The sequence below is a fragment of the Lemur catta genome, chromosome 1 (assembly GCF_020740605.2).
Source record: "Lemur catta isolate mLemCat1 chromosome 1, mLemCat1.pri, whole genome shotgun sequence".
NCBI lineage: Eukaryota > Metazoa > Chordata > Mammalia > Primates > Lemuridae > Lemur > Lemur catta.
The window spans coordinates 282302106-282316858 of NC_059128.1; the positions used below are offsets into that span (position 1 = coordinate 282302106).

The 14753-nt window shown below is 49.5% G+C and overlaps 1 protein-coding gene across 1 annotated transcript in view; it reads left to right on the plus strand.

Annotated features, from left to right (window-relative positions):
• MX1 (MX dynamin like GTPase 1) overlaps window positions 1–11363 on the plus strand; it is a 29218-nt gene extending 17855 nt beyond the window's left edge. The window contains exons 12-16 of the mRNA XM_045540700.1: window positions 99–240; window positions 2926–3084; window positions 5038–5114; window positions 6131–6385; window positions 10672–11363. Of these exons, the coding sequence (XP_045396656.1) occupies window positions 99–240; window positions 2926–3084; window positions 5038–5114; window positions 6131–6385; window positions 10672–10902 (864 nt within the window). The 3' untranslated portion in view covers window positions 10903–11363. The remainder of the gene's footprint in view (window positions 1–98; window positions 241–2925; window positions 3085–5037; window positions 5115–6130; window positions 6386–10671) is intronic.
• Window positions 11364–14753: the final 3390 nt, after the last annotated feature.

Here is a 14753-nt window from a genome sequence, read left to right on the forward strand (position 1 = left end):
GAACGACTCCCCACCCTCAACATACACACGACCTCCCAACCACCTTGACTTGACATCTGAAATGTCTGTGCTTATACTGATGTTTTTCTTCCTGGCAGAAAATTAATGCATTTAACCAGGACATCCTTGCTTTAGTACAAGGGGAGGAAATTGTCCAGGAGGAGGACACTCGGCTGTTTACCAAACTCCGCAAAGAGTTCTACAAATGGAGTGCTTTAATTGAAGACAATTTCAAGAGAAGTGAGTATCTTAGTCCCTTTGGGCTGCTATAACAAAACACCTTAGACTGGGTAATTTATACACAATAGAAATGTAGTGCTCACAGTTCTGGAGGCTGAATTGTCCGAGATCAAGGCACTGGCAGACTCAGTGTCTGGTGAGGGCGAGGTCTCTGCTTCAAAGATGGCACCTTCTAGCTGTGTCTCCATATGGAATAAGGGACAAACAAGCTCCCTCAGACTTCTTTTTTATGAGGGTGCCTTAAGCATACTTCAGAGATACTGTGGGTTCAATTCCAGGCAATCAAACTAAAGTGAATATTGCAACAACACAAGTCACACAATTTTTTTAGCTTCCTGATGCATATAAAAGTTATGTTTATATGATGGTATAATCTAAGTATGCAATAATGGCATTATGTCTAAAAAAATGTATGTACTTTAATTTTAAAATATTTTATTGCTAAAAAATACTGACACAGAGGCACAAAGTGAGCATGTGCTGTTGGAAAAATGGCACCAATGACTTGGTCAACTCAGGGTTGCCGTGAACCTTCAATTGGAAAAAGCCTTAGTGTCTGCACAGTGCAATGCAATGAGGTGCGCCTTTAATCCCAGGTACTTCCCAAAGACCCCACCTCTTAAGGTTAAGTTTCGCATTAGGGTTTAAGTTTCAACATATTGGCTGGGTGTAATGGCTCACGCCTGTAATCCTAGCATTCTGGGAGGCTGAGGCAGGAGGATCACTTGAGCCCAGGAGTTTGACACCAGCCTGAGCAAGAGCGAGACCCACATCTCTACTAAATATAGAAAAATTAGCTGGGTGTGGTGGTGCACACCTGTAATCCCAGCTGCTCAGGAGGATGAAGCAGGAGGATCACTTGAGCCCAGGAGTTTTCAGTTGCAGTGAGCTAGGCTGACACCATGGCACTCTAGCCTAGGTGCCAGAGTGACACTCCATCTCAAAAAAAAAAAAAAAACCAGAAAACCAAAATAATAAAACAAATTCCAACATATGAATTTTGGGGGGACACAAACATTCAGCCCATGGTGGTTAGTCAAGGTACCATTGTAAGCCCAGTATGTTAGGTTGAAAGAGAGGAGGGGCATTCGTTGGTGAGGACAGCCACAATAAGGAGTTAGTGACACAAAAGCCACATTTGCTCTGTCCTGTATCACTGAACCCAAGTGTCCATCAGCTGGTGAATGGAAAAACAAGTGATATATCCACGTGCAGTAGTTTGCCAGGGCTGCCATGACAAAGCCTCACAGACTGGGTGGCTTAAACAGCAGAAATGTATTATCTCACCATTGTGAAGGCTGGAAGGCCAAGATCAAGGTGTCAGCAGGTTTGGTTTCTTCTGGGGCCTCTCTCCTTGTGCATGGTATCTTCTCCTTGTGTCCTCTGTGTGGTCCCTCTGTGTGTGTCGATGTCCTAATCCCCTTTTCTTACAAGGACACCAGTCAGATTGGATGAGGGCTCACACTAATGACCTTACTTCAATTTAATTACCTCCTAAAAGAGCCTGTCTCCAAACGGTCACATGCTGAGGGACTAGGGGTTAGGGCTTCAACACGTGAATTTGTGGGGGACACAATTTAGCCTATGACACCAGACAGTGGCATATTTTCAGCCACAGAAAGTCATAAAGCACTGATAGATGCTGCCACATGGGTGAGTCTTGATGTCACACTGAGTTAAAGAAACCAGTCACGAAGCACCACATATTGTGAGTCCATTGATAGGAAATGTCTGGAACAGGCAAATCCCCGGGGACAGAAAGCAGAACAGTGGCTGCCAGGGCAGGGGAGGGGGAAATGGGGAGTGACTGCTGATGGCTGGGGGTTTTCCTTGGGGTGACGGAAATGTTTGGGAGTTAGATAGTGGGGATGGTGGCATCACTTGTGAAGATAACTAAAAATCATCGAATTATGCACTTTTAATGGGGCGAATCTTATTATGGTATGTGAATGATATCTCAATAAAAAAATCCCCGAGGGAAAATATCTCCTGAGCAAAGAAAGGGCATCAGACAGCCATGCCCGCTTAGTTCTTCAAAAGGAGGAACCAGAGCCCTTCTGAATTCCCACCCTGGATGGAAACCCCATAGTCTAGGTGGTTGGGAATAGAAATAATTCCAAAAGTATGGAGGAAAATGAAACATTTTCTACAGTCAAGAGTGCTACCATGTGACATTAATACAGTTCAATGTGCCGGTCACTGTGCGTTGCACTGGATTTATAGATACACGTGAGCGTGTGCTGCACAGCTGAGTCCAGACAGCGTTCACCATCACTTCTGCTTTTCAAAGGGCACATGGTTCTGTGTATATTCCGTTTCAATATTCTTTAACGTAATATTCTATTATGATACAATTTCTTTGGTAAAAATAAAATTGGATTTACAAGAGTTTGTACTAAAGTTCCTTTTCAAGAGTGTTTCACCCTCTAACTTGCCACATTTGCTGATTTCTGGTACCTTACCGGCTCTACACTCCCCATCTTGAATGACCAAGGAAAATTATCTTGAGATCTATTTCTTCATTGCAATCCCTGGATATTTTACAATTCGCAGGTCAGATTTGATTTGATCATATTTTTTTCTCACCACTCATATTTTCAGGAAGTCCAGAATGGTATTATGTTTAGAAAAATCTACGAGATTATTTTTATAAAATAATCCGGAGCTATTTCCTTCCTACTGTAGGTTATGAAATTATAAGTAGACAGGTCTGGAAATTCGAATGTCAGTATCGTGGCAGAGAGCTGCCAGGATTTGTGAATTACAAGACGTTTGAGACTATCGTCAAACAGCAAATCAGTACCCTGGAAGAGCCGGCCATCGATATGCTGCACAAGGTGACTGGTGAGTTCTTGGTTTTACTTTTAGGCATTTTATTTCCAGGGCAGGGAGAGGTGTGAACCAAAGCCAGTGGTACACTTCCTTCAGAGCCTTCCTCCTGGGGTGGTTTCCAGCACCAACAAGCAACTCTCTGATTCTCCAGATGCCAACTTGGTGTTCAGCAGCTCGATTCAGTTCTAATACTAACTGCCCAGGGACAGTGCAGACCCCACACACACCTGAAGGACTCAGTCCCACACAACTTCCCCCAGCTACGGATGCCGATCTGAAGTCCCAGACCCCCTGCACTCCTACCTGACCGTCTGTAAGTCAGGGCTCCTGCAACCCGCTCCTCAGGCTCCATCCTTCGCTAGAATAGCTCTCAGAACTCAGGAACATACTTTGCTGACCTTTCCTGGTTTGCTGTAAAGGATATTATAGACACAAAAGGACAGCCAGGTGAAGAGGAAGCTAGGGCGAGGTCTGGCAGGGTCCCGAGTGCAGGAGCTGCTGTCCCTGTGGAGCTGGGGTGCACCTCCCTCACGGCACGGGTACGTGCTCACCAGCCGGCAGCTCTCGGAACTTCCTTCGCAGGGTTTCGTGGAGGCTTCATCACGTAGGCAGGACGGATTGTCAACCTGATGTCCTGGCCCCCTCCCCTCCCTGGAGCTGAAAGTTCTAAGCCTCTAGTTGTGTCTTGGTCTTTCTGGTGACCCACCCTCACCCTGAAGCTACCTAGGGGCCCACCAAGCGCTTTCTCCTTAGAACAAGAGACGCTTCTAGCAGCCAGGAAATCCCAAGGGGTTTAGGAATCTGTGTCAGGAACTAGGGACAAAGACCAAATTCCTGTTTCCTATCAAGCCACACCTGCACCCTCCTCCACTGCTGTGGCTACTTCACATGCTCAGAATACTCTGTTTATTTGAAGTTTCTGAGACATGAAATCAATGATTAAATAACTGGACATGAAGGCATGTTTCAAGCACCCTACAGTGCTGCAGGAACTAGGAGGTTGTAACGTGTCTCGGGCAGGTCGGAAACTGTAGGGTACTACGGGTACAGGTCACATCCGTCCTGAAATGCTCTGCCTCCTAGGTTTTCCTGATGCTGTCCAGTCTCTTTTTCCTCCTCCTTGACTGGTGACATCCTTGCTCAGACTTCGACTGGCTCATTTTAGCACTAATTAATAATCACTCATAGATCATAAACTAAGGGGCTGGAGACAGCCTCATAATTGCTCACTAACAGATGTATTTCCAATAAAATTTTACCTTTTAGGCTGAATAATTATATACCCAAACGTGTAATTGTGTTGTTTTGGTCAATTACACACTCTTAATTCACTCCAGAAGAAAGTTTGTAATACTTGTATGTTTAATCATACAAAACAGTTTCAAATATATATATATATACATATATATATATATATACTATTTCTGTTCTGGAAATATGTGATATGAAGATTAATAAAAGATATTCAAGCATAAAGATATGGTACATTATATTACAAAAAAAATTCTGTGAGGAAGTAGAATAGAAATATGAGTTTGAAAAGTAAAAGATAAATAATGTCCTTTTTTATCTAAATAGGAGCTTGTTCTTATATTTCTTTTCAAATGGATAATGTGGTCATTCAGATTTCATTGTATATTTAAGAGTGATTTGACAGCTTTATTATAAAATATTAGTATATTTATAATTTACCAGAATTTACATTCTTTGCAACTATTTATATTTAGGATAAAAAGTTTAAATGTCAAATAAATATATACCAGCTAACATTTAGGTTTTAAATTTCTTCCAGTGAGTTCTTCCAGCAAAAGAGCATGCCTTCCCTTTTTTATGGTAAAGAGGAGAAGGGAGGGAGGGAGAGAGAGAGGAAACTTTTCTTCTCACCATTTTATCCATATTTTTTGCAATCTAGGACAAGTACAAATGATCCTACCCATATTGAACTGTTTTTCTCTTCTTGATCAGATTTGGTCCGGATGGCTTTCTCAGATGTTTCGATAAGGAATTTTGAAGAATTTTTTAACCTCCACAGAACTGCCAAGGTAAAATCAACTGTATGTTATTAAAAAAAAAAAAAAAAAAAAAAAGCCTGACACTAAAATACAGATTTCTTGGATTACGACCATTTCAACTTTATTGTGTATATTTAAAGAAGCAAATAATAGAGCTCACCCGCGAATCTTACTAATGCGATTTTACCAGTGGTGTCTAAGAGAAAGCAATGAAGAGAGAGAGTGTTTATACTCGGGGGAACAAGAGGTCCACAGTTAGTGTAGAAGATTAGCACATCTGAATAAAATAGGCCCAAATCCAGAAACTCATTAAAATGGTACCTTTTGAGAGTAAAGAAAGAGCCAAGAGAAACGAGAGACCCTCTGTCCCCACAGCCAGGGGGCCAGTCTGGGCCAAGGAGCCAGACTCAGCCACTCTCAGAAACAGGGTCCCCGGCGCAGCTGGGGGGAGCTGGAGGTCTCGGGACATGCCCTGCGCCAGCCTGTGCCTCCGGCTCCTCATCCATGAGATGGGACCAGGAAGACCTTCCTCGCAAGGTTGTGACAGACGTGGGAAATGTTTGGGACGCGCCCAGTGTGGTGCCTGGTGGCTCTCACCAAGGTCCGTAGGGTGCAGATGTCCTCTGTGGCCGTCTCTCCTCCTCCCCCAGTTTCTCTAAACGTCCCAGGAACTTGGCGAAATCCAGAATTTGCCTGGCTGAAATTTTGCCTCCCGAATCCCTGCGTGCTCTCTGGTGGATGTGATCTCCTCCCCTGCATGTGCGAAATCCCCTAAGGGACAAAGGACAGGAGCTGAGTCATGGCGCCTGAGGACAGAGTCCGTGCAGGTCCCAGGCCCTGGGAGGGATCTGGTCACACAGGTGGCTTCCCCTGGAGGTTCAAACCCTCGGCCAGGGTGGGCCCCCACTCCGAGCAGCCAGGGCGGGGCCTGTGCTCTCTCACGCACGTCGAAGCCGATGCGTGTGGGCTTTCCGGAGACCTATCTTCCTGTGTCTCAGGGAGTCGCTGCCTGAGGGAAACTGAGTCGTATTTCTCTTTTGCCACAGACCAAAATCGAAGACATTAGACTAGAGAAAGAGAAAGAAGCTGAGAAGTCGATCCGACTTCACTTCCAGATGGAGCAGATCGTCTACTGCCAGGACCAGGTTTACAGGGGTGCGTTGCAGAAGGTCCGCGAGGAGGAGGTGGAAGAAGAGAAAACTAAAAAATCACCGAGTTTTGGCTCTCTGAAACTTTCACAGAACTCCAAAGATTCTTCTTCCATGGATGAAATCTTTCAGCACCTGATGGCCTACCACCAGGTGAGTCTGCGAACCTCTCAGAGGGGCGTTTCCTTTTCTAACAAAGGCTTCTCTCTCTAGTCCTGTTCTCCCTGCAGGTGACCACGGCTCAGCTCCACTCTTCAGCTGCTTCTGAGCCTCCACAGGAGCAGCACAGCCTCGATAGAAGAGGCCTTGGCTTAGAGCCACTGACATCTGCTTTTGACTAGCTGTGTGGCCCTGGCCAACTTACTTAACCTCTCTGAGCTTTGGCTTTCTTCTCTGTAAAGTGGAATCTCTCCACGGGGTTCTAGTGACTATTCCACGAGTCAGATGTGGATACGTTCCTTAGCACAGCATTGGGATGCAGTGGCAGCTCACCAAGTGGAAGCTGTCCCATGGACACATGCTTTCATTGATACTGCATGTTTCAGACAACCGAACGTGCAATCCAATTCATCCTGGGGAAGGGGACTGTGAGTACAGGTGCAACTCGGGTAGAGCCATCAGGATATGTAGAAACCTGGACAGGTAAAGCAGAGTGTCATCTCTTGGTTTGCCAGCCGTCTCCATCAGTTCGCCATCTGGATGCGTGAAGGCAGCACTGCTCAAACGCCACCACACACACAGGCCTCCCGGGCGTCATGCTGAAATGCAGGTGTTGATTGCAGGTCTGGGGTGGGGCCCAGATTCTGCATTGTTCACGGGCTCTGGGAAGATGCCCATGCTACTGGATAGAGACCCGCTACCCAGGGCCAGACTGCACTCCTGCAGACACTGCGAAGTGCACAGGCTGAGTGAAGCCAGTCAAGGGTAGGACAGGAGTGCACACTGCTTCTCCTGCAGCTGAGCTCAGCACCTGTCTGCTGCATGCCCCCTCTCAGAATGAGCAGGTAAGGCGTGCACCTGCGCAGAATCCAGAAGCTAGAGTGAGTAACAATGGAACATGAATCTCCAACTAACCCCACCAGAGCCAGGCAGCTCCCTCCCCAGAAGCAGCCCCTCTCCAGGTTTTCAGTCCTCCCAGGGCAAATCCGTGTATTGGAAAGCGGCCCTGCATGTGCATTTTGCAATTGTTTTTACACCAAGGGTAGCAGAGTACACATGCTGTTCTGCACCCCGCTGCTTCTGCTGTGCTGGGGAGTTGCTCCGCCTCAGTTCATAGGGACCCTCCTCGTTCTCGTTAACGGCTGCCGAGAGGACCATATTATGGACCTAGCGCACTGAGCCAGTCCCCTGTTCGTGGAAGTAGTTCGTTTCCAGTCTTGTGCTAAAGCAAGGGCGCTGACCCCAATAGCCTCGTCCGTACATCATGTATCTGGAAGCGTAAATTGCTAGAAAGGAGATGCCTGGTGTATTAGTGCCAGGGAAGCAGAAGCAATAGGATATACGTATATAAAGAAATATATTTCAAGGAATTGGCTTGTGGGGCTGTGATGACTGGCAAGTCCAAAATCCTAGGGTGGGCGGCTGAGTCCATAGGCCGAATCTCTTCCTCAGGAAAACCTCACTTGCGCCCTCAAGGCCTTTCAGCAGACTGGGTAAGGCTGCCCAGGTTATGCAGGGTCATCCCCTTGAAGTCGACAGTCTGCAGATGGTAACTGTGTGTGCAGAATGCCCCCCCAGCAACTCCCACATCCGAGCTGACGGGCCCACTGGGGGCCCTGGCCTAGCCAAGCGGACCCACGGAACTGACCATCACACCTGGGGAAAGCTCCATTGCAGACTGGTAAACATTACCGCTCTGGCCAGTTTAGTCCACACCTAAAGTCGTTGAGGTTTTTTGAGAGTCATGTATGGAAATCGTATGGGTGAAAAGTGACATCTTTTAATTTTAATTGGCAGTTCTCTTACGGCAGCAAGGTCGTCCCTCTTTCTGAGTGTTGAGAGTGATTTCTGTTTCTTGTGTAGCAAACTGTGCATCCAGGAGGAGCTGTTGGCACAGTGAGGTTTTAGACTTTTGTCACTTGTGATGCAAATACTCTATATTTTGTCATTTGCCTTGTGACTTTGTCTCTGGTGGGTTTAGACCGTGCTGAAGTTTTCTAGACTTGTGGGTTGGATTTAATTGTTGTTTCTTTTTTGGGCTTGTGTGTTTTCTGGTCATACTTTCAAAGGACTTTGTGTCTCTGAGATTATAAACAATTGCACAATATTTTCTTCAAGTCATTTATTACTTTAACTTTTACATTGTACCCATGATGCCTTTGGAATCACTGGATGTCCAGAATGAGGCAGGACGGAGATGGCTAGCCGCTGTCCCAGCACCATCGATCCAGAGAATCTTGTCCCCACGACAGTGACATGCCCTGCTGTGCACTCTCTTCCCTTCTGCACTCGGGTCTTTGTCTGGAACCCGTCTTCTGGTCTGTTGGCTGTCTTGTCCTCGATCAGTGTCAACGTGGTCGCATCCGGGCATCTCTGTGCAATGCTTCACCCCCCAGCACAGCCAGCACTGCCCATGCCACCCCCACTTCTTTTCTTTCTGTTCTTCACTGTGCTGAGATATGTATAAGATACACTTTACCATCTTGACTATCAGTATTTTTAGGTGCTCAGTTCGATGGCATCAAGTACATTCACTGTGTCATGCAACCATCACTGCCATCCATCTCCAGAACTTTCCTATTTTCTCCAGCTGAAACTCTGTCCCTGTGAAACGCTAACTCCCCACCCCTCTCCCCAGCCCCTGGCACCCACCTTTCTGCTTCCGGTCTCTATGGATTTTACTACCCTAGGGACCTCATACAAGTGGAGTCACACAGTATTTGTCACTTGGTGACTGGCTTGCCTCACTCAGCATGATGTCTTCCACCATGGTCCATGTTGTAGAGTTTTAATCCCTGCAAGACCGTAATATTCCACTGATGTATGTGTCACCTTGTCTTCCTCCATGGACACCTGAGTGGCTTCACCTGTCAGCTGTTGAGACCAGTGCTGCTATGGACATGGGTGTACAAGTGTCTGGGCCCCCACTTCTTTTTATGTAGACATTTTCTGTGTATTTTTGCTTGTTCCAGTTTCACTATGAATTTTAGAACTAGCTTACCCAGTTTCCTAGGAACAGAGAGAACCGCTGGTGTAGTTATTGGGATTGTGTTCCCTGCCTGGGTCTCCGTAGGGAAAGTCGATGTCTTTCTGACACCAAGGCTCCTGTCCGAGGGCATCACGGTCTCCCCATTTTCAAGGCCTCCTTCCAGGGGGTCTCAGGAGTACATTGAAGTTGTCTTTGTGCAGACAGTGCACATTTCTGAGGTTTACGCCTACATATTTCCTCACTGCTGTGTCTACTGCAAAGGGCCCTTTCTCCCATGACATCTTCCACTGTTGGCGGTAGGTGTGTTTTCCATGCGTGAGCTTAGTGCTCCACGCCCCACTGAGGCTCTTACTGCGTGTGGCAGTTCCGCGGCTGATTCCTGTGACCTGCCCCAGGGAGCACATGCACCAGCTGCAGGTAGCGATGGCTTCGCCCTGCCCTGGCCCCAGCATCGCTCCTGAGCCCCTTCCTTCTGCCTGTCCCTGTCTCCTTCCCCGTCTGCGCTGGGACATGGGCCCCGCCCTTCACTCGCTGTGGCCCTGGAACACGAACTGTGTGTCCGTCTCTGTCTCGCCGACCCGCTCCACTGACTTCCACTGGGTGCTCATTACGTGCCTGGCATCGCTCTAAACCTGTGTCTTTTAACCCATTTAATCTTTGTAACCATCCACGAGGCCAGTGCTATCCGTGTCCCCACTTTATAGGGAAGGGCACCGAGGCACAGAGAGGTAGCAGGACTTGCCGAGGTCCCGGCACCCTTCACCTTCCTGCGAGGGCAGCCAATCCTGGGAAAGAGAATGCTTTCCCTAAGGGTGGGGGCCCGGGCAGGGAGGAATTGGTGAGTGTGTCCACCTGCAGGTAACTCAGGGGCTCCTTCTATGGCTTTTGATAGCCCAGCGTCTACTTTCTGCTGAATCATTTGAGTGTTGATGAAAGATGAGCCATGACACCTTTTCAGCAGAGTTGCAGATAATTTGGAAATACAGTTTTTGTGCTGTCTGTGCTTCTTAGAGCAAATGTTCCCTCTTCTATCTGAAGTCCCCACTTAATGGCCAGGCACGGCTGGTGGGGACGTGCAGTCCAGAGTGCAGCATGGCTTGGAGCTGGGACCGTCTTTGCCCCGTGCAAGGCTCCCCTCCGCCTCCCACACAGAGGACGCCGATGGGCCTGAAACCCAGGGGAGGGTCCTTGTCCTCGCCCGGGTCTCCCTCTCGGGAAGCCGGGTGCCGCGATGCTCACGTGGTGCAGTGCAGCTCGCCTCAACCAACTGTGAATTGTTCCTTCCTTCCAGGAGGTCAGCAAGCGCATCTCCAACCACATCCCTCTGACCATCCAGTACTTCGTCCTCCAGATGTACGGCCGGGATCTGCAGAAGGGCATGCTGCAGCTCCTGCAGGACAAGGACAGCTACGGCTGGCTCCTGAAGGAACGGAGCGACACCAGCGACAAGAGGAAGTTCCTGAAGGAGCGGCTAGCGCGGCTGGCACAAGCCCGGCGCCAGCTCGCCAAATTCCCCGGTTAACCAGGCTCTCCGTCCAGCCCCGTAGACACGCCTTTCCCCGATAGCTGCACCCTTATCATTCAGCCGCTGAACAGACACTGCGTTTGAGCGCTGTGGCCAGACCTGACTGCCACAGTCTCTGCTCCTCCATCAGCTGATGAGGACTTAGTGAGGCCCTGGTGGCAATCTGATCTCCAGCACTAAGACGAAAGCCCTTCCTGCGGACGCACAGGATCTCGACCGGGTGAAAGATGCCACTTTCCGAACTGGGAGAAAGTATTTTCAACCCTTAGATTCGCTTATCCTCTCTGAACTCTCCTCTTTAACTTGTTAGAAAACGATGCATGCTAAGCATCACTAGAAGGGTTATTTCCTGGTTTTCCTAATGTCCTTTCAGGAACCCAGTGTTTTCAGAGTGTCAGCACCACCTGTGTATGCTTCTAGACGTCGCACCTGTTTGTAATAAACTCATTTCTAGCAGACCTTTCTCGGACGTGTTGTGCATTTTGGGGAGAAGCCCGCAGGTGGCAGCAAGTAGGAGCCCAGTGGCTCACAACTGAGTACCAAAGCCACCCTCCGTGGCGGGACTAGGTGGGAACGAGCAAAAGAGCAGGGTCTGAGGATTTTCTAGACACTGAAGGAAAAGGGGGAGAACAGACTTGAAAAAATGGAACGGAATGTGAAGCCAGCAGCACTGCTCACAGTGTGCACTGATCAAGCGTCCAGTTTGTTTAGTCACCGGGTAGCTGCGTGGACTTGAAGTACAGGACCAAGTCAAAAAGAGATTGCCCTATGGTAGGAGTTTGCCGCACGCAGGCGCCCTGGCTGGGGAGCGCCGGGAAGCAGAGAAGGGGGAATGTTGGCGTGAATTGCCCTGGAGGAGAGCTGTAGAGTCCCGGCTGTTCCCTTTGGTCTAGCCAGGGGTGGGGAGACCCTCCAGCCACACCCTTACCCAGTCCCTCCAAGAATTGCCAAGAATCACGGCTCCAAATCAGATCACAAATGGCGGAGCTAGGAGAGAAGACCAGGGGGCGGTTAGAGAGATGAGGTGTGAACACCAAGGAGCAGATACACATTCCAGACTGGGGGGGTGGGGGGGCATGCTCTCTGCAGAGACATCCAGAGGGGGAAGTGCCACCTCGGGTGGGGAGTAGGGTGGGGGCCAGACCAGCGACACCGTCCCCTCCCATCTGGACCCCTCACCCACAAATGTCTTCTTACTCTTGGGACTCTGTGATTCGTAATCCGTTGGGACCATTTGAGAATGTTCGCAGGAGAGAGCGTGGCAGGAGAACAGCAGGCCTTGCACCGAGGCTGCACCGTGCCTTGTGCCTCTCCCAGGGGCCGCAGGACACCTGCAGGTTGACGGGGAACCACCGTGGGGTAGCACAGGCTGGTGGGTTTGACGCGTGCTTGAAGGGAAGACTATACCCGCATGCACAGACTTTAGTAGGAACAGGCTGTGCGTGTGCTGCAAGTGTCCCTAATCCAGCACCAGGCACTCGTCCCTTTAGTAAACAGAGTCCAGGCCTTCTCCCGTCACTGCTGGCGACCAGCCAGGCCAGCCCCTTGCGCGAGGCAGGTGCCCTCTCGCGGCCAGCCTGAGAAACTTCATCACTTGGTGTCCCTTCCTCCACCCGCCCTGCCACCTCCCTTGGTCAGAAGTGTTGGTCAGAAGTGTTGCGGGGGATTCTACTTCACTGTCACCACCATTTCCCTCCCACCTGGAGAGGAAGGGGGAAGGGAGCTGACTGCATGTGCCTCAGAGAAGGGGAGTTTACCTGGGGGAGGGAACTGCTGGGGACCCGCCAAGGTGCTTGCAGAACGTTCCTTTTGGCCAAAAAGAGCAAAGGTGGGTGTGCCAGGCCTGTCCCTACTCCTCACGGAGAGGGGAAGAGTGCCTTGCTCCTGTTCCCAAGGGGTCAGAACTCAGAGAGAGCCCTGGAGGCCACTTTGCGTGACTCCTTCACTCCCAGGCCCCCAGCCCCACAGCCCCTGCCCACCCCACACAGTCCCCACACAGGAGAGCCCCACGGGGCCAGGACCTGCATCTCCAGCCTGAAGGCCATCGGCCTGTGCAGACAGACAAGAACATCCTTGGTGTCTACTCATGGACCCACTCCGGGCAGGTGTGAGGCTTGGTTGAGCCCGCAGCGTGGGGTTGAGCTTGGAGCAGGGCTAGGAGAGGGCCAGGGGAGACCGGATGCACAGAAACAGAAAGCCCGCTTTTCCAGAGCATGCAGCAGGTGCTTAATAAATGCCGTGGGGAGGGAGTGGAGACTAGGGGATACTGGGCATAAGCCTCGTTTGAATGACCTTCTGGCTTCCTGACTGTCCTCTAAGATGCCAGGGGGCATCTACCTCATTGTCACCCTCCTCAAGCCAAATGCCCCCCAGACAGCGGTTGTTATTTTGGAGGAAGGGAATCCAATCAGAGCTCCAAATCCTCCACAAGGTAGCAATACAAGCAACAAAAGGGACACAGACCTTGGCCTTCAGATCCCACTTCTGTTTTCCTCCAAGGAGAAAGAGGTCCGACCGTCCAAGCAGTTCAGTGGGTTTTCAGGCGGTTACAAGACCAGCCTGTTTGATCCCAGCGAAGAGGATGGCCCTAGCAAGCTAACTAGCTGGTGCATAGCACAAACACCAATATTTAGGGGGTTAATTCATTTAAAAGGAGTCAGCTGTTAACCTTTGCGAATTTTTTCAGTATTACATTAGAAGTAGCATAAATTCCAACACATGTCTTAAAACACCAGGTGCACCAGGCGTGTGAGCTGGGGCTCATGCTGGGGCATCTTGGTGCGTCACCCTCCCTGTGTGTCCAGAGCAGCGAAGGGCTGTGGCCCCGGGATTGAAGTCCAGCCTGGGGTGGGTGCGGGCGGGCATAGCCCTGACCTGGGGGTGAAAGGGCTCAGAGCTGGACAGGGGAGCCATAGAGGAACCAGAAGAAAGAACTGCGCACATGTGGACCTGAGTATAAGGCGCGACCATCCCCCAACAACTCGGCACGAGGGGAAGCAAGGGAACCGCTCCTTTCGACACTGACACTTACCCGCTGGGAGAAGCAACAAAATGACGGCACAGACGACGAGCTGTACCCTAATTAGCATTTGGGTTGATTTATATTAAGCACATTCAGTTATGTCTTTTACAAATATTTAAATACAAAAGTATCGACATTTGCCTAGTCTCTTGGCTTTCTGGCTAGATCTTGGAAGTGAAGTCAGCCTCATCCAAAAGTAAAACCATTCAAAAGTAAAATTGTTTTCCAGTGTGAAAAGTGTAGCTGCGTAAAAGTCCACTGCTGTGCTCGCGTGGACATTTGAGGCATGCAGTTGACACTCGTCATTCACGGTCCCTCGTCTGTGAATTCACCTCTTTGCTAACATTGATCTGCAGCCTCCACTCAACCAGCAGCTGTTTTGTGGGCTCGCAGAGAACAGTGGGAAGCTTGTGTCACCCAATGTGAACGTCCCCAGCCCAGGTCCGACGGAACGACACGCTGCCTCCTAGTCTCAGCTCTCGTGCTGTGAATAAGTGTCCTTCTCACGGTCTATTTAGTGCCATGTTTTCTGAATTGGTGATTTCACTGTGTCAAATGCCCCCAAGTGCAGGGCTGATGCCCTGAGCACAGGAAAGCCGAGATGTGCCCTTATGGAGAAAATGTGTGTGTTAGAGAAGTTTCATGCACGCTTGGGTTACAGATTAAAGTGTCTTTAAACAGCAGCGCACATAAAACAAAGTTATGGATCCATCAGTTTATAAAAATGCTGTGACCAGAGGCTCACGGGAACCGGACTCTATTTCCCAGGAGTGATGGTTCAGTATTCCCCCTTCAGTGTTGACGGTGACTTTATAGAACATGACTA